This window comes from Parambassis ranga, chromosome 7 (assembly GCF_900634625.1).
Source record: "Parambassis ranga chromosome 7, fParRan2.1, whole genome shotgun sequence".
Taxonomy (NCBI): domain Eukaryota; kingdom Metazoa; phylum Chordata; class Actinopteri; family Ambassidae; genus Parambassis; species Parambassis ranga.
In genome coordinates, this window is record NC_041028.1 from 488,759 (window position 1) to 512,752 (window position 23,994).

General features: G+C 43.4%; 1 protein-coding gene across 1 annotated transcript in view; it reads right to left on the reverse strand.

Annotated features, from left to right (window-relative positions):
- The window catches only part of LOC114438429 (formin-like protein 13), a 30,737-nt gene that overhangs the window by 5,579 nt on the left and 1,164 nt on the right, over window positions 1-23,994 (reverse strand). Inside the window, exons 3-16 of the mRNA XM_028409769.1 lie at window positions 23,506-23,580; window positions 22,525-22,698; window positions 22,265-22,422; window positions 21,569-21,757; window positions 20,887-21,493; window positions 20,637-20,799; window positions 15,336-15,447; window positions 13,608-13,698; window positions 10,318-10,404; window positions 6,778-6,930; window positions 4,321-4,450; window positions 4,198-4,230; window positions 3,761-3,858; window positions 2,012-2,095 (exon numbers count right to left, since the gene is read on the reverse strand). Coding sequence (XP_028265570.1) covers window positions 2,012-2,095; window positions 3,761-3,858; window positions 4,198-4,230; window positions 4,321-4,450; window positions 6,778-6,930; window positions 10,318-10,404; window positions 13,608-13,698; window positions 15,336-15,447; window positions 20,637-20,799; window positions 20,887-21,493; window positions 21,569-21,757; window positions 22,265-22,422; window positions 22,525-22,698; window positions 23,506-23,580 — 2,154 coding nt within the window. The remainder of the gene's footprint in view (window positions 1-2,011; window positions 2,096-3,760; window positions 3,859-4,197; window positions 4,231-4,320; window positions 4,451-6,777; window positions 6,931-10,317; window positions 10,405-13,607; window positions 13,699-15,335; window positions 15,448-20,636; window positions 20,800-20,886; window positions 21,494-21,568; window positions 21,758-22,264; window positions 22,423-22,524; window positions 22,699-23,505; window positions 23,581-23,994) is intronic.

A 23,994-nucleotide genomic window follows, 5' to 3' on the forward strand; every position in this document is an offset into this window, starting at 1 on the left:
GGATAAAAAATAAAAAGCCACCCGTGTGTTATTTTGAGGATATTTTGCCTGCAATTTAAGGTATTTGTAATATATTTGAAGCTATTTCTGGAACAAAACATTGGCGACATATTGCTAACATCACCTAAGCTACATCACTGTGGCCCAGTTCACACTGGAGAAAGTCAATCCAGCTAGAGTAGGATTAAATCCAGATAGCTTGTAAACTGGATAGAATCAGCCCCATGTTCAAATCTGGCTATCACACACGCGTGTCCACGCTCAATCCAGCTTAACCCGGCTTGTTCGTTGACCTCCAAACCACTAGGTGGCGCCTCGTAATATACAGAGTCCGTTGAGGACGGACGCGTGCGCATGTGTCGTGCTTTTTTTTGTCCCGTGTCGCTCATTCTTTTTTTTTTCGGTTCAAAAAGCAGTTTATTCCTTTGTAGCTCTGACTAAAATAAACTCGGGGCAAAGCTGTCGTAGTTTGACAGTTGTTAAACACGGCTTTTGTACGCGACCCAGACACTGTCCCAGTGAACCTGGAAGACCATGTTGCTAACCGGATTTACTAGCTGCATTTGCGTTCAGACCTGAGCCAGATGTAAGCTGATCTGGACTCAGAAAAAAAACTATCCAGATATATGCAGATACGGCCTGAATCCCGCTCTAGCTGGACTGACTTGCTTGTAGGTTTCATTATTAGGCATCATTTTCAACAAACTGTGTTCCTCTGATGCTTCGAAAACCAAACGGTATGCAGCAGCTGATGTATGATTGCACACCTTCAGGTGGAAGCAGGCTGCTCTCTGAGATCTTGGCACCAGTCACACAGATGTAGATAAAGCTCTCCCTTTTGCTTACTTGTGCACTGGAATCTAATTGAGGAGGCTGTTTTAACACAATCTCTTAGCAGGCCTGAAGCCGGCAGCTGGCGCTACCATATCTCAGCAGGAGCAGTAAGTGGACTCTGTATGATGATGGATGTTCCTCAGAGATATGGGAAAGATGAGAAAATAGGCACTTCTTTTGTATTGATTGTTTTTGGTGGTGGTGGGGTGGGGGGCTATAAAAAGAAGACGTAGCGCCTGTTAAGATGTCAAAAGCAGGCTGGAGCTCTATAAACCTAATCTAACCAGGTTAGCGAGCAGAGAAAATGTTCTCCTTTAAAAGCATTGTGATGGAAGAACAGACAGGGACCGGTGTCTCCACTAAATCTGGAGGCGGAGGACGTTTCTTTATGAGGGATCTCACGTCCAGACACATGCTTAAAGGGGAGTGCAGCTCTCAGACAAACTTATTGCAGAATATCACCATTTTCAGCAGCAGCAGAAAGCCCTTACAGTCACGCTTTGCCCCTCATAAATCTTCACTCACTATACAGCAGGAAACTGGTGCAATAGGAGCAGCGAGCACAGAGGACGGACTTTGTCATCCTCACGCCGAAAGAAGCAGAAAAACTTTAAAAACCCCAGAATGCATCCATGGATTGGGTGACATGTTGGGCAAATCCATCACCTGTATTCAAATGTGGTCAGGAGTCATGCATTTACACACAAGTTGCTTCAAATGTGAGTCAGTGTGTCTGCAACAGGGTCAGATGAGCACACACATGGCTTTAAAAGAGCAGCTGCTGTACAGAAAAATGAATTTGAAGATTTATATACCAGGTCCACCAACTCCTCTCTGGCGGTAGGAAATTATGTCAGTTTACTAACTCTAAAAGAAATGATCCAAAAACACTTTATATTTCATTGCAAATGAGCTGCGCTGGCTTAAATAATGTTGGGCTATAAACTGCTTCAGGAAGGCTTTATTTACCTAACTAAGCCTTCTGAAGGACACTCGGTGCACAACAAGTAACCTTGTGGACTTCTTCTCTTCAAATATACGGACTCTTTCATTGCAGTGGGGGGGCGGATAAAATGACAAATACTTGAAGAGGGCCAGACAGACAGTACCGGAACAGCATCCCATCCATCTCTGAAGCTGCACCAAAGAGATATTGAAATAATAACTCAAGGGTTACCAGTATGACAGAGTAGAGTTTCTTCATCTCCTCACACGTCTTCGTCAGTGCAGAGAGTTCCACGTTGTACTTATCGATAGTCGCCTGTGGTAAAAAAACAGAAGCACAAGCAGCACCTGGTGAGTTTGATCGAGCTGTACTCCAGCTGATGGTCGTTGTTTTAATGACAATATTTGGTTAAAAATATGTTTTTGAGGAGAGATTTATGAAGGGAATAATGAACAATGAAGTCGTGTACCAGCAGTGCTACTGGCTAGTTTTAATAAGGTCAGGATAATTATCAGAGTAAGGTTTGCTCCACACTTAAATTATGCAGACGAGGACTGAGGGGAAAAAAATAATGCATTGTGTCTATGGCTCCTCGACCACATCAAGTGCTGATTTGCATAAAATACCCGTCATGTCTGTAAGCAGGCCTCTGTGTGGTGTCTGTGCACCAGTTTAAAGACAACCAGTACAACCTCTGACTCTGAAGACAGGCAGAGGTCTTTACAAGAATATAAAACAAGCTAATCTCACATTATATTGCCATTACATGAAATATTTACACAAGTCACCCCCTTTTTTGCAAAATAGTTACTTTTTTTTGCACATTAATGACTTTTTTCGGTTGATTGCTGATGTCATCTCCTCCTTTTTAGCCAACAGTATCAAATAAAATACAAAGCTATTAAAGAGTGAGCATTTGAACACAGATCCGTGTGATAAAGAACTAGCTAACAGGCCAAAACCATTTTAGTCTTTAGTCTATGGTTGTGTTTGAAATCACTCCCTGACCACTACATATGGCCCTATATAGAGCCTCCGCCATATTGTAGTGCTGTCCGAATTCTTAGTGAGAAATTACAGAGCCCATATAGGGCCCTCAGTGTATCCCACAATGCATCTTGAAGTAGTGTCCATCCTACGGTCATTACTTTTAGCAACATGTACGGCAGACCGTCAAAAAGAACGGGACCAGAAGTTACGTCACCTGTTCTATAAATATAATGATGGTTTAAAGATTGCAGAATGAGCGGTTGTGTTTGCTTTATTTATGTTTTGCCATAAAATGTTTATTGGGCTATAAAGGCACAAATGATAACTGCTACCAAGAGAGTCAGTTTAGCCGGCAGAGATCGGCTTGTTTAATTTGCGACCGCAATGACGTCATTAACGGCGACGGCGACAGAAAATGAGGGAGGTAGAGTCCGAAATGTCCAAAAATGCTTTCACAGTGAGTTCACTATATGGTGCCCTACACTGAACTCCCCATATGGGGAGTAAGGAGTGATTTCAAACACAGCCTATGTCTGGTCCACTAACATGGAGAAGGTGGAGTTTATGACTTATACTGCAGCCAGCCACTAGGGGGCAATCCAGATGTTTGTCTTCGTTTTAGGGAGCTGTCATGTCGTATATCGTCATACAGTCAATGGTGCATACACACAAATCTGACATTTGCTGTGGTAAAGTGAATTATGAGTATATGAATGTAACATGATACTTGGATATTGATATTGTCTTGTTGTAGCTAAGGTGTCAGCGTTTCTCTAAGCTAGGGCCACAACAGCCACCATCTAGTAATGGATAAGTACCTCTTAAAACCCTTCTTCACAGAAGTGCTGAAGAATATATAATATATTTTATATATATATATATTTGCAGCTAATTATAATATAATTAGCTGCAAATGTGCAAATAAAACCAGAGGCCATAAGAGGACCACTGGCTGATTTAAACAAAGCAAATATGGAGGAGAAACCACACCTTCAGGTCTTTGGAGAAGTTTGGGGGATGAGCTGCGGCATTTCTCTTCTTGGAAGTTTTTCTGTACTGAATCACTTTCTGCAGTTCATTCTTCAGGACTGAAACACACACACACACACACGTCTTCATCACCATCCATGATATTTGAACAGTGGAACAAATAGCTGCTTTAAATCAGTTGCTGTCTCCTGTGTGATTCTGTGCAGTGTTGTTATATCTGTGCTGTTTGTAAGTCATCACATGGACATATATTGGACTGAGACCATGCAGTCCCTAGACAATAAGGCCATGTGAAAGTATTCTGAAGCTGCAGAAAGATGGAGTGAAATGTTACTATACACTTTCTCATCAATACACTTTGTTAGCACAAAAATGGAGGGTCAATATTACAGCCGTCTCAGCATATTTAACACGGTAGTAAAATGCGATCTACTCACCATCTACCTCTGCGGTCAAGCCTTTGATGGAAGCTGGCCAACACACACACACAGAATACACATTTCACTCAAGTGAATAGAACCACACTGATTTTTTGTGATTAAATCCTGTCTAGAAAATACCTCCAGGGACAGTTTCGAATTCCGCCAACTCCTGCGTAAAAGTGGCCAGGCACGGTTCTTGCAACATGATCTGCTCCACAAGGGCATGGAGCAAGGTGAACCTCCTGTCTCTCCCACGGAGCTGGGAGAGCTGCGGATGGAGGCGAAAAGCACAGAGTTAACAAACCTGTTGTCCCCATGTGGCGCACACGGGTAATGTAAGGACTGTGTTCACACTCACAGGGACATTGTTCTCTGTTTTCAATATGTCCGTTGTGTTTAACACTTATAACCATTGCACTGCCTACAGAGGAAGGTGAAGGAATTCGTTTCTTTGATTTATTCAAGTAAGTAACTGTCAGAGCTTTGCCCTCAGAAAGAACATGTCGTAGATGTTTTTCATAATTGTCCTTGTCAAATTATTCAACTTATTTGAACGTGCAGTCAGATTTACTTCACTTACAAGATGAGGGTTTTGCACATTCTGTCTCGAATCCCTCCAAAGTGTTTCGGGATGGCTTTGATAGAGCCATCTTTTGGAGTCCTGCTGAAAGGTCCGCCACTTGTTCAGCATTCAAACAGACTGCCTCCGTTATCTTCAATCACTTCTTTGATATGATGCAGAAATCATGGTTGAATCAGTGCATCGGAGTCCCTGAGGCACCGAAGCATCCCTACACCGAAAACATTTCTACCTCCGTGCTTCACAGCCGGGAGGTTCTTCCTCTGAAAAGCAGCCAAACATGTTTCTGTGGCCAAACGACTTCTCAGGAGCCGCCTGATCAGTGTGTGTGCTGACTAACACGCCTTTCATGCAGGTTAGTTTGTGCGATTTCTTTCAGGTTTTAGACAAATGATGCCAAGGGGTAAGGCAGTTGTACGCTAAAAGTCACACCAAAACTATCTAGATGGATAAATAGGACTGCAGACCACGGGAAAATATTTAAACTTTCCCTTTAAGTGTCACATGTAATTTTATGCAATTAAAGGAGATGCTTGATGGCTAAAGACAAGGATAGATGGTCCTATCATCATCTTCATCAACCTTACATGGCGTTGTTGGCATTCCTTACCTCATCCCTCGACCATTTCTGTGCACTTCACCTTCATCTGTAGGCACTGTTTCTGTCTAATATCACACTGTGTGAGTGCTAATATAAATCCATACACACCATCAAGATGCAGGAAGTATCTCTCTCTAATCCTGTGAAGGGAACTCGCCTTTTTCTGGGTCATGCTGTTTGTGCCCTGGCCTCTGAGCATCACACACTCCACACAAGTATTGATAAAAATGAAAAATAACCAGGGAAGCAGTCAGCCATTAATTTGAGTAGAGTCTGACTGAAGCAGCAACAATTTACTCTTCTCAATTAGACCTGGAAACACCTCTGAGGGAGAGCAAGGCCTCGGCTTCATTAAATGGAGCAGAGGACGTTTCACTTCTGTGCCGTGAGCGCTGCCCCTTAAACCGTCCCAGCAGACAGGCTCACTCACAACAGAGTGGTTCAAACTAAATTCAGCAGAGCACAGAAAACACTGCAAACCCCCGGCAGCCGGAAAGACTGTGCATTCATCAGCTACATCATCCTGCAGGGGGGAATTACAGGAAAACTAACTGGCCTCCGTGCTCAGAATCAGATGAGAAGACGGATAACTTTCTTTTTTGTCTGGTAGATACCTAGCTTAGCTTAGCATTACAGGCTACAAGCTGCATCCAGACAAGTTATTTCTGTTGTTCTTACTTTTAGATGGAAGAACCATCTTTAAATCTCGTACGTCCCCTAAAGAACAGCTGCCATCTTGGCAGTAACTGACTCCACCTAACTCCAATCTTACCTCATATATGAGGTGGAGTGCGAGTGAAGCTGAGGTGGTCGTGTGATGCTAAATAAACAACCAGGGACCTGTGTGTTATAGTGGCAACACCCTTAATTTAAAATAAGGGCGTAATAGGATTTAATATTAATATATAATAGAGTCAGCAGGCTAACATGGAGGTTAGCATCTCTGAGGTCCCCCGACAGAACGTGTGGGACAAGAAATTGTTTATGATTGTTTTGAAGCCTAGATACGATCCCCAGAAGTATAACAATTTCTGGGTTTAAGGTCTCATTTCTGCTGAACTCCTAAGCAGCCACTTGTAGAACTGAACCTTTCAGCCTCAGAGGTTGCTACAAGTTGATGAAGATTCTCAGTCATCCAGGTCATCATACATAGAGAAGGTTGAAGCAAGGCATCTGGACTAGAGTTTTCATGAAGAAAAGCTGCTTGGATGAGCAGCAAAACGTCTTCATGAAAACTCTGCAAGTCCAGACACCTTGCTTCTACCTTCTCTACGAGGTTGCTACAAATTGTTGTAACTGACAGACCGAGAGCGTGAAAGATGCACAGAAGCCCTGCTGTGTATGTCAGTGAACGTTCTTATTAGCTTGGAGCTGCAACTCAATCAAAGGTCAGGCAGCAGTGGTGGATTCATACTTTAGTTAAGGAGGAGAGGCGGAATCCCTTGGCCTTTTCTTTCCCGGCGTTCTCGTTGAGGTAATTGCCGATGGCGAGCAGGTACTCCAGCACGGAAACAAATGACCTGGAGTTGTGCAGCTGCGTGCACATTCTGATCTTCTGGTTAATCAGCTGGAAGACAAACACAGGGGCACAGAGCAAAGTCATTCTGTCCTGTAATCCAGCAGCATACAGGCTCCGGCAGTCATTTCCCTACACAACAGCTTTGTGAAATTTAAGTGGAGTAAGGCTGAGGCTTGTTCAGGGACTCTCTGAGCTCACAGAAACACAACAAAACTAACTCCAGGCTTTACCATTCCACAATACAAACAGTCATCTCATCTGACCTCCTGAAATGAGTAATCAGAACCCTGTTGTGTGGCTGGATTAATATTATTTGGTATGCAATTGTGTCAGGCACAAATATCCCTTTAGACTATCGTGCAATCTCCCTGTTTAACCGTCTCTGAACAGATCCTGTTGAATATGGATAGGAACCAAACTGGAAGAAATTAAAGTGGGATTTTAGGTTTCGCCAACAGAGAAAAGAGGAGTCGGCGCTGGGAGAGCCGCAGTCCTTGACAAAGAGTTAGCATTTCCAAATAAGGTCCAAGCCAGCCAACAACAACACCCCGCCATATGCTCCTGTTTTAAGAATAACCTCCCACCACCAGCCTCCATTCAAACAATCCAGCTGCCTTATTTTTGCACAGGGCGATCACATGAAGTGCGGTTCATAATAATTAGTGTAATATAAGAAGTAAAACTCTCATCATGTGCTGCATATATTATGATTTTTAACCGCTAATTTTCCATTAAAATAGAAAGAACTGAATCACTTCTATCCATCAATCTGTCCATTTTCTTCCACGTCCTAAAGAGGAAGAGCCTCCCTCTCCCTGCCCACCTCCTTACCCTGCAGGATACCAAGGTGTTCCCAGGCCAGGCGAAGGATTCTACCCCTCCACTGTGTCCCCGGTCTGCCCTGCAGCCTCCCTATTATTGTGACTGTCTGTTAGTGGGTTTTTGACTTAATGGCAGGAGTTTGATGTTTGACTGTTGTTAAGACTGACGTGAGAACAAGCAGCAGCAGTGTCTGCATGTTTTTTTAAGATCATGAATCCCTTAGCCAGCACAGAGTCACACTCAGACTGCTGCACATGTCTGACTGTGTAACACTGCTGTGTCCTGTGAGGCATCACACCGAGTTTCAGGTGAAATGAAAAGGGAGTTTTCAAGTGGCTGTGTGCTGCAAACAGGGCCAGTACACTAATATGCAGCTTTTAATGACATGTTGTGCAGTACACTGTTTCACCTGCAGTAAGTCACATTTTATGCTTCTCATGTATTAGTACATGCAGTTTCTGGCCACAACAACACATCAGTGGTGCTGGTGGTAAACCAAACAAAGTCTGCATATAGAGGCAGAGAAGGATGGTGGCTGTCGACTTTCCCCCAGTAGTCCCTGACACAACATCCCTGACTGTTTTATTTAACACTGTTTGGTTTCATTTTTTTTTTACTCGTGGTTGGACTTAGGCATCAAAATGTACTGCTTAGGGAAAAAGGTAAAAAAAACAGGGTGAGGTGTTAGGTAAAGATCATGTTTTGTCTTAAAAGTGACATGAAATGACGTGTCAATCGTTAAAAATGCACAGTAATGACAACCGAATAGCCCTGAGAATATGGCGTTATTGATATTCCGGTCTATGGGGACAGCCCGCTATCACTAAGTCTAAGGAGGATTTTCACCTTTTTCAGAAGGTGAAAATCCTCCTAAAGGAGCCAGACATGTCAGAGTAGCATAAAGGATTTACAGTACTCTGTAACTGAGACGAGGATCCATGCTTGAATCCTTTACTGTGAAGGAGTGCAGCATGACATGCACAGAAATACCAAGGTTTAGATTGAACGAGCTTTTTTCATAATAAATCAAAGGCAGAGGAGAGAAAACAAAAAAAGCTGGGAATAAATTGAAACTTAATGAAATTGCTAATCTTTCATGTTGAGTCATCTTCCTGTTTGTCACTGGGTCTTAGACAAAGAGAAATTACTGTCAGAGTCCATGGATTACAGTGCCATCATTCTTATCCGCTGCTTCTCTCCATTGTCAGACAGCAGACAGAGAGATTAGGACTGAAGCACTCATGCTGAAAGAAACAGAAGCTTCTCCAGAAGAGATTCACATAAAAAAATAAAAAATCTGGCCGAGGAGCTGGGAGGTGCATTCTGCTCTGTCTGCAATATCTTCACACCCTGCAGTCCCCAGTGCCAATAAACAGCAGTCAGTCCTCCATAGGAGCATCACTGATCTGTCTGACTAATGATGGACCTGGCACTGCTGGGTATTAACAGCACACAAGCTTGAAACATTTTGGTGCTAATGGTAGCATTTAGATGCTCTAAGTGAGGGGTGATTGATAACTTTGTGGCCAAAGGTAGGTGATGATGACATCAGAGGCCATGGTGACAATCACTAGTGGAGGGGGTTCCTCCTTCCAGCATGATGGAGACTGCAGAGAGAGTCTCTCAAACTCTTTGAGGTCAAGAAACAACATTGTATTTACATATTTTTACTAAAGCTGTCAGTGTTAAAGGTTCATCTGTCGTTGTAATTTTAAGTTATGCTAACTTGAGTCATGCTTCCTCCTTAGAGTAGGTGAGACTCTGGTCCACCACTTCCACCCAGACCAAAAAAGAACAAACCAAAAAACAGCCAGAGGCTCCGAATCAGTGAGGTCTGCATCATCATGAATGGCCTCTGAGTGCTGTTGGTGCATGATCCAGAGAAGGGTCACATTATTACAGTAACTACACTGATCAACACCTAGGAGGAACACTGAAGACCCCAAGTCCACCATGATCCATCACCTGTGTACGGGTTTTAGACTCCTACTTAGAAGGAGCTCCATTGTCGCTATTTCACCCATGATAGTCGTAGGTGGCAGGACGTGACGCTCCGCATGTGAATTCAGGAACATACTGACAGAAATGATGCTAGGTTTTCTCTCCTTGACTACAAAGTAACCAATCAATCAGCCCTCACATTTATTCAGTGACTTTTTTACTCGTGTTAATATGAAGTGGATGTCGAGGAAGATTCAACATCTCTTCCTCTTTAAAACTCCAAAGTGGGTTTTCATTGTATTTCTAATGAATATGAATATATATATATTGAACCACCTACAACCTGATTTGATTAAGATCCATCTTTGCTCCTCCATCAATGAAGTGTTTGAAAGTGCCTCTCATGCTTTTTGTGTTTTTGAGACTCTTCATCATGCAGTGGATGGAACAGAAACTACTTCAGCCAACACTTCAAACATAAAAGTCAAACAGGAGTGGAAAAAGCTTTCATGTATTAATACCAGATGTTCTTTTCACTTTAAGCCCAAATGTGTCTGAACATTAGCGTTTGCATTTGCAGAATAAATTTGCATGTGTGTGCTTCGCTGAGGCGGAGGCCGTTGTGTTTTTAGAACGCCTGACTGGACTGTGTGGAGGACTGTGTACACTCACAGGCTGCAGGTCGTTCACGCTGACGGGGAGCTCTCTCACAGTTAACAGCAGGTCGAGCTGCGTGCTCAGGTACGGGATGTTGCACATCTGCGGAGGAAGATGTATCGCTAATGAGCTGTGTACATACAGAGGAGAGTGCAATTATCACATCATCACACAGTCTGTTTCCACGTGATTATTCAGAATGATCTGGGAAAAAAAACTGTGCCAGCGGGAGACTCAGACTCAAGTTCTTTGGAAAAACTGACCCGAGGCGAAGTGCTGCAGGCCTGTCGACAGGCTGATTTAACAGAGAGACTGAAGGCTTGACACTTTGAAACGATTGGCTGAGCTGCCTAGTCGACCTTTGTGTCTGTGCTAACCGTTAATAAATCACTCTACGTTGTCAGACCGCCTCACTTGCACTCAGGTACCATCTCCCAAAGCCAAAGGGCACTCTATCTGATGGATAGTTAAGGAGAGATATTAGGATCAGAAGTCGACACTATCAGCTCGCTTTTTTTTTATGTCCCTGAATGTGTCATCTCCCAGGCGCTGGAGCGCCGTGCGCCTCGTCTCGTCGCCTTGCTTTAACACATTTTACATTTCTAATAAGAGGTTGGCAATCACTGTGATTCAACACTAAGGAAATCCTGTCCCGCTAAAAATGTTTTCACACATGTCTCTATTTAAGTTCTTTATATTCTGAGGACGTCTGCTGTGGGACAGCCAGTGAGAGCTCACCTACCACCTGATTCAGATGTCATCACTCTATCTAATAGTTGTTTATCACTTATTGCTTTTATATATATATATATATATATATATATATATATATATATATGACTCATATGAGATCACAACTTAACAGAAATCCATCTCAGGCTTCATGTGTCTGTAGCGGTGCCTATACAGGAAAACCCTCAAAGCCTCCTCTTCCATAGGGGGGCGTTGAAGTTAGAGCCCAGACATGATGAGGTTAAAATGGATGGAACGACAAATACAGTTCAAACTTTTTAGAGCGTTCTGTGACCATGAGCACCTTTATTATCCGCCGTTTTTATACATTGAATAAGCAGCAACGGACCATACAGTATTATCTGAGGCCGTCTGCCATTTGGGAACACATCAGAAAGACAAAATGTTTTCTGAACACCTGTTAAATCTAGTTCATCTGACATTTTATTTAGAGATCCATCAATCCTAATCTGAAGTGACCGATCGGCATCTGTTAGTAGAATGCTAGCTTGTTGTGGACAACTTTAGGAGGGGAGGACATTTGTCGTCAAGAAGTGAAATAAAATGTGAGCTTTTGTTCATAGAAGCAAGTATAAATAATCATTTAGCTCCTACTTATAAAGGACTATCTTACAAGCGGCCTCTGGGTGAATTACAACTAGTAGCTTCATTAGAACGGCTGTGACTACAGCGACACATGCTGTAAAACAGTTTTTTGCTTCTGGCGTCATTTATGCACAAATTAACAGAAGAAAAAGGTAAAATCAGCTTTTTGTGAATCTGACTGGTTGAAGTAGAGTCATAACTCATGTCAGTCAGAAAAGGATCAATAGAAGCTGTCTGCAGTTCATAGATTGATAAACTTAACTTTGTGGTTACACTAGACAGCTATTGGCTTGCTAAGCAACAAGAAAAGGATGCTTCTTGACAAGATATCCGGATGCTTACTGCTCGTAGTTTCAGTCCTGAAATATCAGTTAAAGCGGAAACTGTCGCGGTCAAGATAATATTTAGAAGACCAAGAAAACGGTTATCCAGACTGACTGTGATCACTGAAAGTGGTGGATGGATGCTGCATTCTATGAAATGAGTCTGGCGTAGGTGAAGACTTGTAAGTGAAAAACAGAACGACTCTGAGCGTGGCCTTGTACTCGTTCTCACTTCAAAAATCAAGAAAACCCATAATTTGCTGAGGAATGCCTGAACTTCTGAGCATCCGCTCACAGGCTGTAATATAAAGTGCAGCGGCAATCACATTAAACTGCAGTGCCATGCAGAACATTGAATATTCTAGCAGTCACGCTGACGAGTAATAATAAGGACAAAAACTGTCAAAGTCATTTTCATTCATAATTCAAAGAGAGTCATTGTAGGAAATGACAGAATTACATTTTAAAAATTCAAACAATCACCTTCAGTCTCAGGACTTCCAGTGCTTTGATTGAGTAGTAGTTAGGTAGATGTTGGTGGCAGCTCGGAGGTCTGATTATGCCGTCTGTTTCAGGCTGTGCAGCTTCACAGGTGCTGCCGACCCGTTCTATTTTTGCATATGAACTGTGGGCTGATTTGGCGGCTCTGTTGCAACCTGGAGCTGTCCATGTGTGGGCCAGGTGGGCTTGAAGGTGATAAGCAGATGAAGGATGTCATGACACCACAGTGTGTGAACAGATCCTTCTTCAGACAAGGAGACCGGGCGGCTGCTAATGTGCAGGCTTGAACTGCGATGTTTGGGTGGAAAGCTGCAGTGGGAAACCTTTGTCTCCCCCTTCTGGCAGTGGTAGTAACTACACACATGCTGTGTACAGCTGTCCTTTTGAATGTTGTAACTTCAGCCCTGTCTGTGGCTAGATTAACTTAACACAGATGAAAGACGAGCATCGTAGGAGAATCGTGGAGATATCTTTGGTCCGACTCTAAATCGGTGGTCTTACGACCAAAGATAAGCTGAGATAAAATTCTAGCGGTGTCAGAAATTTAGGATGACTGTCTCACAGCGTGACAGCTGCTACCACCTGTCACTCCCCATCCACATCTTCCTCCTCCTCCTCACATATTGACGTACGTCGTAACCTGCGTTCGCCTGCGATTCAGTAAATAGTCATCGTACAATCTGCACGCATCAAACTTGACGTCATAGTTTCACGTCGCATAGTGTGTCATGCAATGGTCTTATAAGATCGCTTAAAATCGCACAGTGTAAACCAGGTGTTAGCTTGGTAATCTGAGAGCTATAACATTACCTGTTTACTCAAAACTGGCTTATTCTGCATTTGGCATCTACTGATAGGCTGTATTGGTATATTAGTTGATTTTCACTCAGTATAATATCGGCCATTTGTTCTCATTTTTTAAATTTTTCTGTATCTGAAGCTTCAGGAACTTTTTAGAAACCTCCTAACTTTTCCTACATGCGGCTCCACCATGCTCGTTGGGGCCGACCGGTCTCCACATTAAACCTTTGTGGAGGTTGGATGTGAGGAGCTCTCCACAGGCACTGATATGTTCAGTCAGCCCTGTGTGTGCGAACTGTTTTGATGGTTTACATGTTTAATGTAAGGAGCATGAAACTGTACCTCCATCATGTACTGGTCCACAATATGCAGCTCCGTCACGGGTCCTTTGTGTGATTTGTACATTTCCACATCATCGGCCGTGGGAACGTACCTTCAACAGAAAAACAAAGAGTTTCACTCAGAAGTGTTTATAGTATGTTTCCCTCTTGTTGTGTCCTCCTGTGTCTTCTGTAAGTCTATAAATGAGATGTCTAATGCTCAATGCCTTTGTGTGGCAGCTGCATGCCGTGTGTGTGTGTGTGTGTTCCAGGTGTTCTTTGTGCTCTTTGTGTTTTGTCTTTTGGGATGTTTAGTCTTTTCCTCTATCATTTTTTCCCTGTGTGTTTCGTCTTGTTGGTCGTCTTCATCAGTATTAATGGATCCACCCAGGGAACACAGACAAAACTGAGCTAAACCAGACAGACAGCTTAAATTAATGAAGGCTGCACAGAGCCAATAAATTAATAAAGTTGATTATGTTTTAAAAGGGAGTTAATTTCTTAAAAAGAAGTTATGAATACACACCCATCTTTTTTCATTTCCAAAAAATCTTCAACAAACTTGACCATGAGGTCGCAGGAAAACTTGGCAACAATCTCAAAAAGTCGAAACTTTCCTTCCACACCGGATTTCTTCAGGGGCGGCGGTGAATATTTTATTATGAAGAGAAGAAAGAGCACATGTCCACAAACAGCCTGCCTCTTACACTATGGATCACACCGCCAGATTATTTGGACACGTAGCACCTTCCGACAGCCATTAGATTCATGTTCTCTACTCATGTCAAAGTGTAACCCATCAAATACCCAGATATCACTGATGCAGCAGAGACATAAAAACACGTGGACCTACGGCTTCAGTTTAAAAATGCATGTCCCAGTTGTAGGCTGATTTTTTTTCCCCCACTTTGACCTTCGCCCCTGTATTTCATCACTCGCTGCCTCGCACACTGTCTTGGTCTGATGCCATCGGATTTATTTCCAGTGGCCTGGAGGAAAAGACGAGCGATTAAAAGCCGCGCAGCGTTGATGGCCCTCCTCAGCTTCCATAAAGCAGCGAGACGCTGATGGGAACAGCCATTTACTCGCTTGCACTTAATCTGAACCCCGCTTGTCTTAAATTGGGCTTCCTCTTTCTGTCATTCCTCTGCATTCTGACCTCGATCCAAAGGCATTCACTTTTTCCACCATGTGCCACTTGGAGCAGCGCTGCTCATTAATATTGCAGCACCTGTTGGGAGGGGATCTTTCAAGATTGTATTCCTCAGGCCGATGCCACGGTGCATTAAAATATATATTAGCTTTTCATAAAATAAATGAAGTCCTCCACATAAGATCACTCTTTCCTTCCGAGAGGGTCGGCATCCGGAGCTTCTGAGCAAACTGCAGGTAGGAATCAGGAAGCGCTTTACCCGCTTTGAGTGTTATATTCCTGAGGGCATGTCAATAGTTTCCATCTCCGCAAATAACCCCAGATAAAAGTTTTATTAGTAAGCTGCTCCGCTAAAAGTTTCTGGCATCTGCTCTTTAGTATTAGAACACAGTGAGGAAAGCTTTGCTAAGTGTGTGTTTCCTCACATATTGCCCTGGCTGTAAGTCGTGCACTCAGCGTCCCACGTTGATGATTTTTACCCACTCACATCAGCCACCAACCACACACTTGGCCACACAAAAAAACAACCTCTCACCTCTCGGCTTCTTTTTGTGACGCTACAAGGAGTGAATACAGATTAGCATTTTTTTGGCATACCTCCTCAGAGAGGTGATGTGCTCATCAGACAGGCCTCCATCTTCCTCATTAAGGATGAACAGTTTGTCCTTCAGCTCCCCCGGATGCACCGGAAAACTTTTGAGGAAAATGTCTGGAAGAACAATAGATTAGGAAAAAAAAAATCAACACACTCAATGGTACATGAAAGCTTTCCTCCTGACAGATAGTCTTCTTATGCTGCAATGAAATGACTCAAAAAGCATTCCGAAGACAAAGGGCCCTTTGCTTAATTACTTTCTCTCAAATGCCTAAGGGAAATGCACAAATTTGCATTCTATCAAGTCAAAGCTGATGGGATTTTTTTGTTTTATAGAAAAGTGCTCTGCATAATTCACGAGCTGTCGGAAGCATTCATTAGGAGCCTTAGAGTCTCAGACATGTATGTATAGTGAAAATACAGATATCTGACATTCTGGCAGTGATTTGGCAGAATCACACTCAAGCCTAATTTTAAACACCAAAAAATACACACTGAGTTTAAAAGAATGATCGCATGTAGTTAGCTTAGCATCAAAAATACACCTACACATTTTAAAGATCAATAAATGTATTGATCTTTAAAATGTGTAGGTGTATTTTGTGGTTTAAGCTAATTCAGTGAAAAGGTTACTTTTAAAGCATTTTTTTGCTTTTTGCTTTAAAACCCAACACATTGATCTCTTGAGCATGTTTTACCTCAGCTAGCAGCTAATATTAGCCTGATGACCTGTAACTACCTTAGCCAGTATTATATCTTAGCCAGCTGCTGGCTAGTCATTTGTCTAGCTTGCTAATTTACACATTACAATATTACCTTGTGTTCCAAAGTAATCGATGGTCCATAGCTAAAGTTTAGCCTGCTAGCTAAACTTAGCTTCACTTGGCTAGTTTACATCCAGTGTTGCCAGATTGGGCTTTTTTTAAACATGTTGGACTGGAAAAAATAGCATTGTTTGTAAAATTTAGGCTGCTTTTCACAGCATTTGGCAGGTTTTTAGAAAATATTCCAGTTTTCATTTTATGCAAAAAGTAAATGTCATTTGATCAATTTAAATGAAAATGGCAGTGCCCCCCCCCCCATATTATGTCATTATGTTAGTTTTAAAATGATCAGGTGGCATCAAGAATGAAGTCATTGGTCCACTGGCAACATGAAATCCTACTGATCAGTGGAGTGAAGAGTTCGACCAATCTACATTAACACAAACATCAGCCACGTTCAGACCGGCAGTTGTTGGAGTGTGTGTGTGCAACCGTGAGTGCACAATGTGCACCTATAGGCGAGAGCAGAGTTCTAGTTATTGAGAGCCTGCCTGCATTATTTTACAGTAAGTTGGATTCTAGTGTCTGTTGGTATTAAATGGTCAGTCTATGCTGCTGCCTGACTTCTCTTGTCTGTGTTACTTTGTTTAGTTATTCAGTGCAGCAGCAAAGTTACGTGTGCTTATGATGTGTTTTTTGTTGTATGTGGCAGTCTGAACATTAAGATTCTAGGGAGGTTGTGATTTGGGCTGGCTTTTGTCGCATTGGGTGGGAGTTACGTTCAGTTTGGGCTGGAAACTGTCACTCAGATCTGCCAACCCTGTTTACATCATTTATTGCTGTTGTTAGAAATTGCCAACACCAAAAAGGTAGACACTTTAACTTAGCTGTGCAATATAGATCTGCTTTTTAAGTTGAATTGATCACACAAATGTTCAGATAAATCTGAACTGATCAACTCAAAGCCAGGGATGCTGTATGTGAGCCTGTTTCTAGCTGTTTGTAGTATGCTAAGCTAAGCTAACCTGCTCCATACAGAGCTGACAGGTTGAATCCTATTGAATCAAAATCATCAAACTGATTGAAAATCTGCTTGTGGCAAAGTGAATGAAACAATCACATGAGATGAAAAAGCATTTCTGAGGCACAAAGCAGCAATCAACACGTCTCCAAATCCTTGACATTAAAGAGTTGAGACGGCAATTCCCTCCACAGGACCAACAAAGGCTTTCATGACAAATTTTCAAATGAGAAATCACAACATCAAAACAACGTGGAGCGCTACTAGTGTCCTCATGTGTCAGGGATAGGCTGTCTCATCAGGCTCCACCAAACACACACACAAGTGCAAATTAAGCCCTTTGTTGACTGGCATTCAGACAAACTGGGCACTGCCCTGGCAAATTAGAGTAGTGAGATGGAGTGTGCCCCACTGAGCACAGGAAGCCACAGGTGTAGTTTTAATTAGGAGAGCGACATTTCCTGTCAGTTAATGGGCAGCGTGCACCAGAGCTCTCAAGGTAAATAACAGTGCTGGTGTGATACTCATTCAAAACAGGAATTCATAATGAAGCTCATTATGTATGGCGTTTGGAGGTCTACTAAGTATTTTACCACAAAGTGAAGCTCGAAATGTAAGAACGCTGCACAAATATGTGCAAAATAACTGTTCTAAATTATTTCCGAACCCAAAATAGAAAGACGAGACCTGCAAGAGACTTTACCTCTTTTATCTAGAGGTGATACATATGTGTACCGATCTTCCTGTCTGTAGGTCAAACGGGGACTCAGATGTCGTTCTAGGGGGCGCTGCTGAGCCATGTGGCCACGCCCACATATGACGATGAGATGATATGAAAAGGTGCCCAGGGGTTGATGTCATGATAGAGTAAGAGGAAGGCAGATTGATTAATACATTAACAAACACAGCAGCTTTCTCTATGGTGGCGAAGGGTCACCTTTGTGGCGTTGCCCCGCCCACACGGTGTAACTTTGATCTGCGCTTTTGATCAGTTTTGCCCAGCCATGTCTTCAGAAGCATGTGTGCATTCATTAAAGTGCACGCTTCATGCTCGGGCCCTAAATATGTAAAAAAAAACATTAGCTGCATATTTCCTTTCCTTAAAGGGCGAGTGTGTCAGTTTGTGTGACATCTAGTGGTGGGCTTGGGGATTGCAGCCAACTGATCATGATACACCCTCATCAAATAACCTTTCTGAGCATGTATATTTAATGTAGCCATAATAGTGAAAGCCTGTCAGCCACAGGAACCCTTAAGTGCTGGTCAGGACGACTGGTGGCAGCGTGAATGAGCCGTTGTCAAATTGTCCGGTCTCTGCCCCTTTTATCATATGATCCCCTCCTCTGTCATGTTGTTGCTACTCGTTTTATGGCATCACTGCTCTGCAGATGAGAGCATACTCGTGTCCTCAGCCCTGAAGCTTATCTAGTGTGCCATCAAAAGTCTTAAATTGATGGCAGAAAAGCTCAAAATGTGTAGAGATGACACTCAAAATGGTGTGCTCTGTATGCTACTCCACGATAACACAACTGATTCCATCCAACCGAGTGTTTCAGACTGTTATTTCACCATTGTAGTGGTTTGCTGAGGAGCTACCTGCAGTCATGATTGTTGCCTTGCAGACCTCACATCTCCCTCTGTAGGTGTTTTTCTAAAGAATGCAATCAAGAAATCAATATGAGCCTCAATCTTGTTGTCAAAGCTCTTTTGAATTCCCGCACCACACTTTAAATACTTGGATCAGGGCAGCTTTGTTCTCTGGGATCTTGATGCAGCGGATGTCCTCGCTTGCTTGTAACGACCACATTTATTAAACCCGCCGTAAAAAACAACCACCTGCTCACACCGTCTGCCTTCGTCTGCATCTGTGTGTAAACTGTTGTTTTTTTTAAAGTATAGCTGGCGCCGCCGCCGCAGCAGCAGCAGTGGTTGTTGTTTATCCAGATGCTGCAGACACAGTTAGGCTGCCAGCATCTGATGCTAATTAACAGTTCGGGGTTTTTGTTTGTTAATTATTGATCACATTCTTGTGATATTATCTCATGGAGGTGAAGTCTCACTGTCTGTGGAGCTGCTTCTATCTTTGTGCATGCATGCTGGCTGATAAATGCTGAGATATGAGCTGAATAAACAGCAGCAAGTTAGGCCGGGATGTGGTGTGAAGCATGCAGACAAAAGGATGGAGGTCGTGTGTGTGTGTGTGTGTGTGTGTGTGAGAGAGCCACAGAGAGAAAAGTATTAGCACATTTTTCTTTTAAATTCATTCTGACAAACACGCAGGCAGCACCTCTGTGTGCACTCTGTTCAGTGTTTAATAGAAATATATTTATGGCATGTGTGGCTCACATCAGATCCTCCTGCCATAACTAACCTAACTGACTGCAGGACATCGAGGTCGAATCAGAAAAACCAGATTAACCTGTACTTTAGATGCTTTGTAACATCAGACCATGACAATATGTGCTAAGCTAAACACTTGGATGATGACTAATTGCTGATTAAGGCGAAGCCAATCTACGTTCCTACCCTCAGCTATGGTCATGAGCTCTGGATAGCGAGTGGCCGAAAAGCCCTTTCTACGAAGGGTGGCTGGGCGCTCCCTTAGAGACAGGGTGAGGAGCTTGCCCCCGCCACCCGGCCCTGGATAAAGTGGTCGATGGACTAATTACGGTTCAATACCTCCTTGGTTCATTAAATTTATTTAAATTATTAAAGTTAGCGAGCAAGCTAATGTAGCTTAATGCACTATAGCCATTTTATGTCATTGTTTCCAACAGAGGAGGGGTCGCACAGTTTACACCAGACCTATAAGAGCTCATGGATTATGCAGATTAAACAATATGAATCTAACTCCAGGATTATACTTTCTGTTTTGGTGTTGGTAGGACCAAATAATAACAGCTCCTTTGTTCATCAGATGCCTACATTGCTCCTGAACTCGCAGCAGAGAGCTGTACGGCCTCACTCTGCCTGCAGGCTGCCGTCACTCAGCTCCTGACACAGCCCGACTTTTCAGGTCAGGGAGGAGGATTACAGTCTCCAGATGCAGGGCTAATATTCTCTATCAAGGCAGGAAGAATCACTGCCGCTGTCGCTCAGATAGCCTATACATATTTCATGAATATGTGAACTCTAATTATGTTGCCAGTCTGCACTTGCACACTGATTCTGTTTAGCAGCCTGCTTCACAGCAGCCACTGTGCCGCTCAGAGGGCCTGTGAGAGGAAGCCTCTGAAAGGTTCTCCCCTGACTGGGGCCACAAACACACACAGGGGTTAATGACAAGTGAAAAACCATTAGAAATAGAAATAGAATATCTTCTAGTAGCAGAGCTGTGTCGGTGACACACTGCCCCCTGCAGGCAGACGTGCAGAATAACCACGGCACAGCCTTCAACAGCTCTCTCTGTGCACTGCTTCCCTCTGGTGGTGGTTGTAAAAAAGACACCTTCTAATTTAGAGCAATAACTTCTAACTACAGCATAAAAACGCTGAAATGAGACACATTGATACACTCACTGAAGTTGTGAGCGATCTTCTGGTTGAGCATGATGTGCTGGGTGTTACTGGCCTCAGGCGCGCCGCACGTCCCCACATCTTTGACAGAGAACTGCTCCTGTAAGCGTGACATGTCGATCCCAGGCCTCCTACTGCCTTCTTGTATCCAAAATGATTTCGTAATCTGGCAGGAAGCAAAAAATAAGACAACTTACCTCATAACTACATCAATGGGAACAGGTGAGATAGGATCTGATTTTACATAACTCACCTTCTCAGAGCCAACGAGGTCCCAGTGAAAAGCTTTGGTGAGTGTTTTGTTTGAATTCTTAATCGGACTGAAGGGTAAAGGTGGAGGAGGTGGAGCTGGAGGTGGAGGTAAAGGCCCTCTCACAACAGTAGAGCCGGATTCAGGAGGCTGTGGGCATCGGGAAGAGGGTGAGGGAGTAGCAGGGCAGGGTGAGGGGGTAGCAGGGCAGGGTGAGGGTGGAGGGGAGGCGGGTGATGCTGGGGTAACAGGGGACAGAGACTCGGGTCTAGAGGCGTGTGCTGAAGCCTTTCTGCTGTGTCTGCGTGGTTTAGGGACAGGTCTCGTGTCACCAGCTGGACGGTGGATCTGACCACTGCTCACAGCATGATCAGCATCACTGCGGTCAGCTGGAGGATAAAGGAATCCTCTACTTGACTCCAGATCTGTGTCCTCAGTGTCCTCAGCTATGTTGGTGTGTCGTAGCTCCATAGTCTCCATGGACATGTGTCTACTCAGGGACCTCCTCTTCCAGTCGGAACACAGTTTGTCAATGGCTTGGACCCAGGCGTCCCGCTCTGTCTCGACTGCACCCAGGGGAGATGGTTGCTCAGGCGAATCCACCCTGAACCTGCAAAAGATCCGAAATGTTCCTCTTTAGATGAGATCAACCTCCAGGAGTCATATTTGAACCTTCTGGACTCACTGGTACTCGTTTTTGTGGGTGATCAGGATGAAGGTGTCGGCGCTGTGAGGCTTCTGCACGCTGGTGTCGCCGTCTGACAAGTGGATCACGATGGACACTGGTGCACAGGAGTCCAGGTCCTCCTCAGACAAGCTCTGCTGCCGCAGTGGGACCAGTGTCAGCTGGCCTGGGTGCAGCTGCACCTCATACCTGCAACAACACAGAGAACAACACGACCTGAACTGTGACGCAGCAGCACACCTACTGACTGAGTCCTGCAGGTGGCAGCTTGAAGGTGCAGCCAGCCCCAGTGAATGTTTGTTGATTGATTGATTGATTGATTGATTGATTGATTGATTGATTGACAGATGGTTGCTGTTTTAGATGGCAGATTTTCTGGTCACACCTCAGCTCCACCTGTTCCACTTAGCATAAAGAACTCTTCAACTTTGGCTAAATGTAATCTGCAGCCTGTTAGCTTAGGGTTAATGCAGGAAACAGTTAAAAACATGCTGATAAAATCTGCATTCCAGCTCACTCATGGGCAGTGCACCAGGAAGCAGACTATCCAGCTGCTTTCAGAAACCTCTTCCAGAAAAGTTTCGGTCACCACAGGAAACGACAGGACTGCAGGCAGCAGCTGAGTCATGTGATCCAATACAACCAATATTTCCATCCTCCATGATTGTTCAATAACTAGACATACAGTATTCATACTTGACCCATTTGAATGATGCCAGGCCGCCTCTGTGTAGTAACAGCACGCCCTCCCGCAGGCTCTGTGGGGCTTTGGGCTGCTGGTGTGTTTCTGCATCGTCGTCTTCAAGATCGCTGTAAATGTTCCCGTAAATGATCTGATGCACCAGCTGCATAATCTGCACAGAGGACCACAGGCATGACACAGTCCCAGGGAGAGCGTTACAAAAACAGCCAGAACAGATTTTCATCATAAATGACGACGGGCATATCAACTTCACCTTATGTTTGTCCTCCAGTGACTTGGCCTCCAGTTCATAGTCATGGTGCCCTTTGAAGGAAATAGTGAACTTGGAGCCCACACCGTCGTCACAACTCTTGACAATAGAGAAGGGAAGCTGCCGCTTGACGATGCCTTTCTCTATGCTGCACAGCATTTTGGTCTTGAAATCCATCTGGATTATTATTTGTACAGAGGAAGAGTTTAAACATCAGGTAATATGTTAGCTATGTTAGCTGAGCATTATCAGGCCTGGCTTACATTTATAATTGAATTTTAATCACTTAACTGGTCCATTAATTTAAAATGGAGCCAGACTCAGCTCTATCTTTACTAGTGCTAGTTGCTAACAAATGTTAGCATGCTGCCAGTCCATAACTAACAAACACAACAAAGCATATCTGCACAACATTAGCATGTTATGCTTATGTGACTGTTGTTGTGTAACACTCTAAACCTTTTAACAGAATAAAGCTTGTTGCCGCTAAGCTAATATGCTAAGCGGTAACATCTTAGCATACATCTGTGTATCCTTAGCAGGTAACCTATTAGCATGACACAACGGATGTAAAACGTACCTATGCTAACCTTTAAACTTTAGCATGTTAACTGTTAAGAAGCTAATGAGTTAAAATGGTAAAACGTAAACCTGCAAATTGTTAGCATGCCAGCTAATACAGTGACCTTCAAAAACAGCTTACTACAAGTTAGCTGTCACGCTAACCTATTATGTTAGCATGTTAGCTAAAAATCTAGACCTTTAAAGATGATGAATTTTAACATGTTAGCTAACATGCTAATGCATTAAAATGTTTAAAGCTTTACCTGCAAAATGTTAGCATACTAGCTTATATTCACACTCTTAGTAATATTAGCATGTAAACATCAACACATTAGCTTTATCATAGTGAGAATGTAACCATGCTAACCTTTAAACTGTAGTTTTAAGCTGTGTTTGTTGTTGCTACTTGTCTTTTCTCACCTGCAGGACCCGCTTCTGCCACCTGTAGCGACCGTGCTTGTGAACACTGAAGTTGTACTGTGACGGTTGTTGTTCCTGCAACAGCGTCCAAAAAAAACAATGTTTGAACACTCAGGGAAACCCCCTCAGTTTACCACAGGTGTTTGTTTGTTTGTAAATTGTTGGCCAGTGTCAGTTTGTAGGACAAGGACTGCATTCCATGTTCAGCTCTAGGCCCATAAAGAATATATTTAGTTTGAACTGAACCAGCAGGCTGAGCAGCTTATTAGGTTAACAATGAATAATGAGGAGGTGAGGTGTAGGGTGTGACGTTTGGAAAAAAAAGTGGTCAGTCAACAAGAAATGGAGGAAACAAACAGTAAAGTGTTAATGATGTCAGAGTGGCAGAGATTGAATACACTAATATCAAGCTCTTGAGCTGCTGGGGCCATAAAGAGGACTGGGAGCAGCAGGAAGCCAGCCTGTGGCTGTCTGAGTGACCTCGCCTGC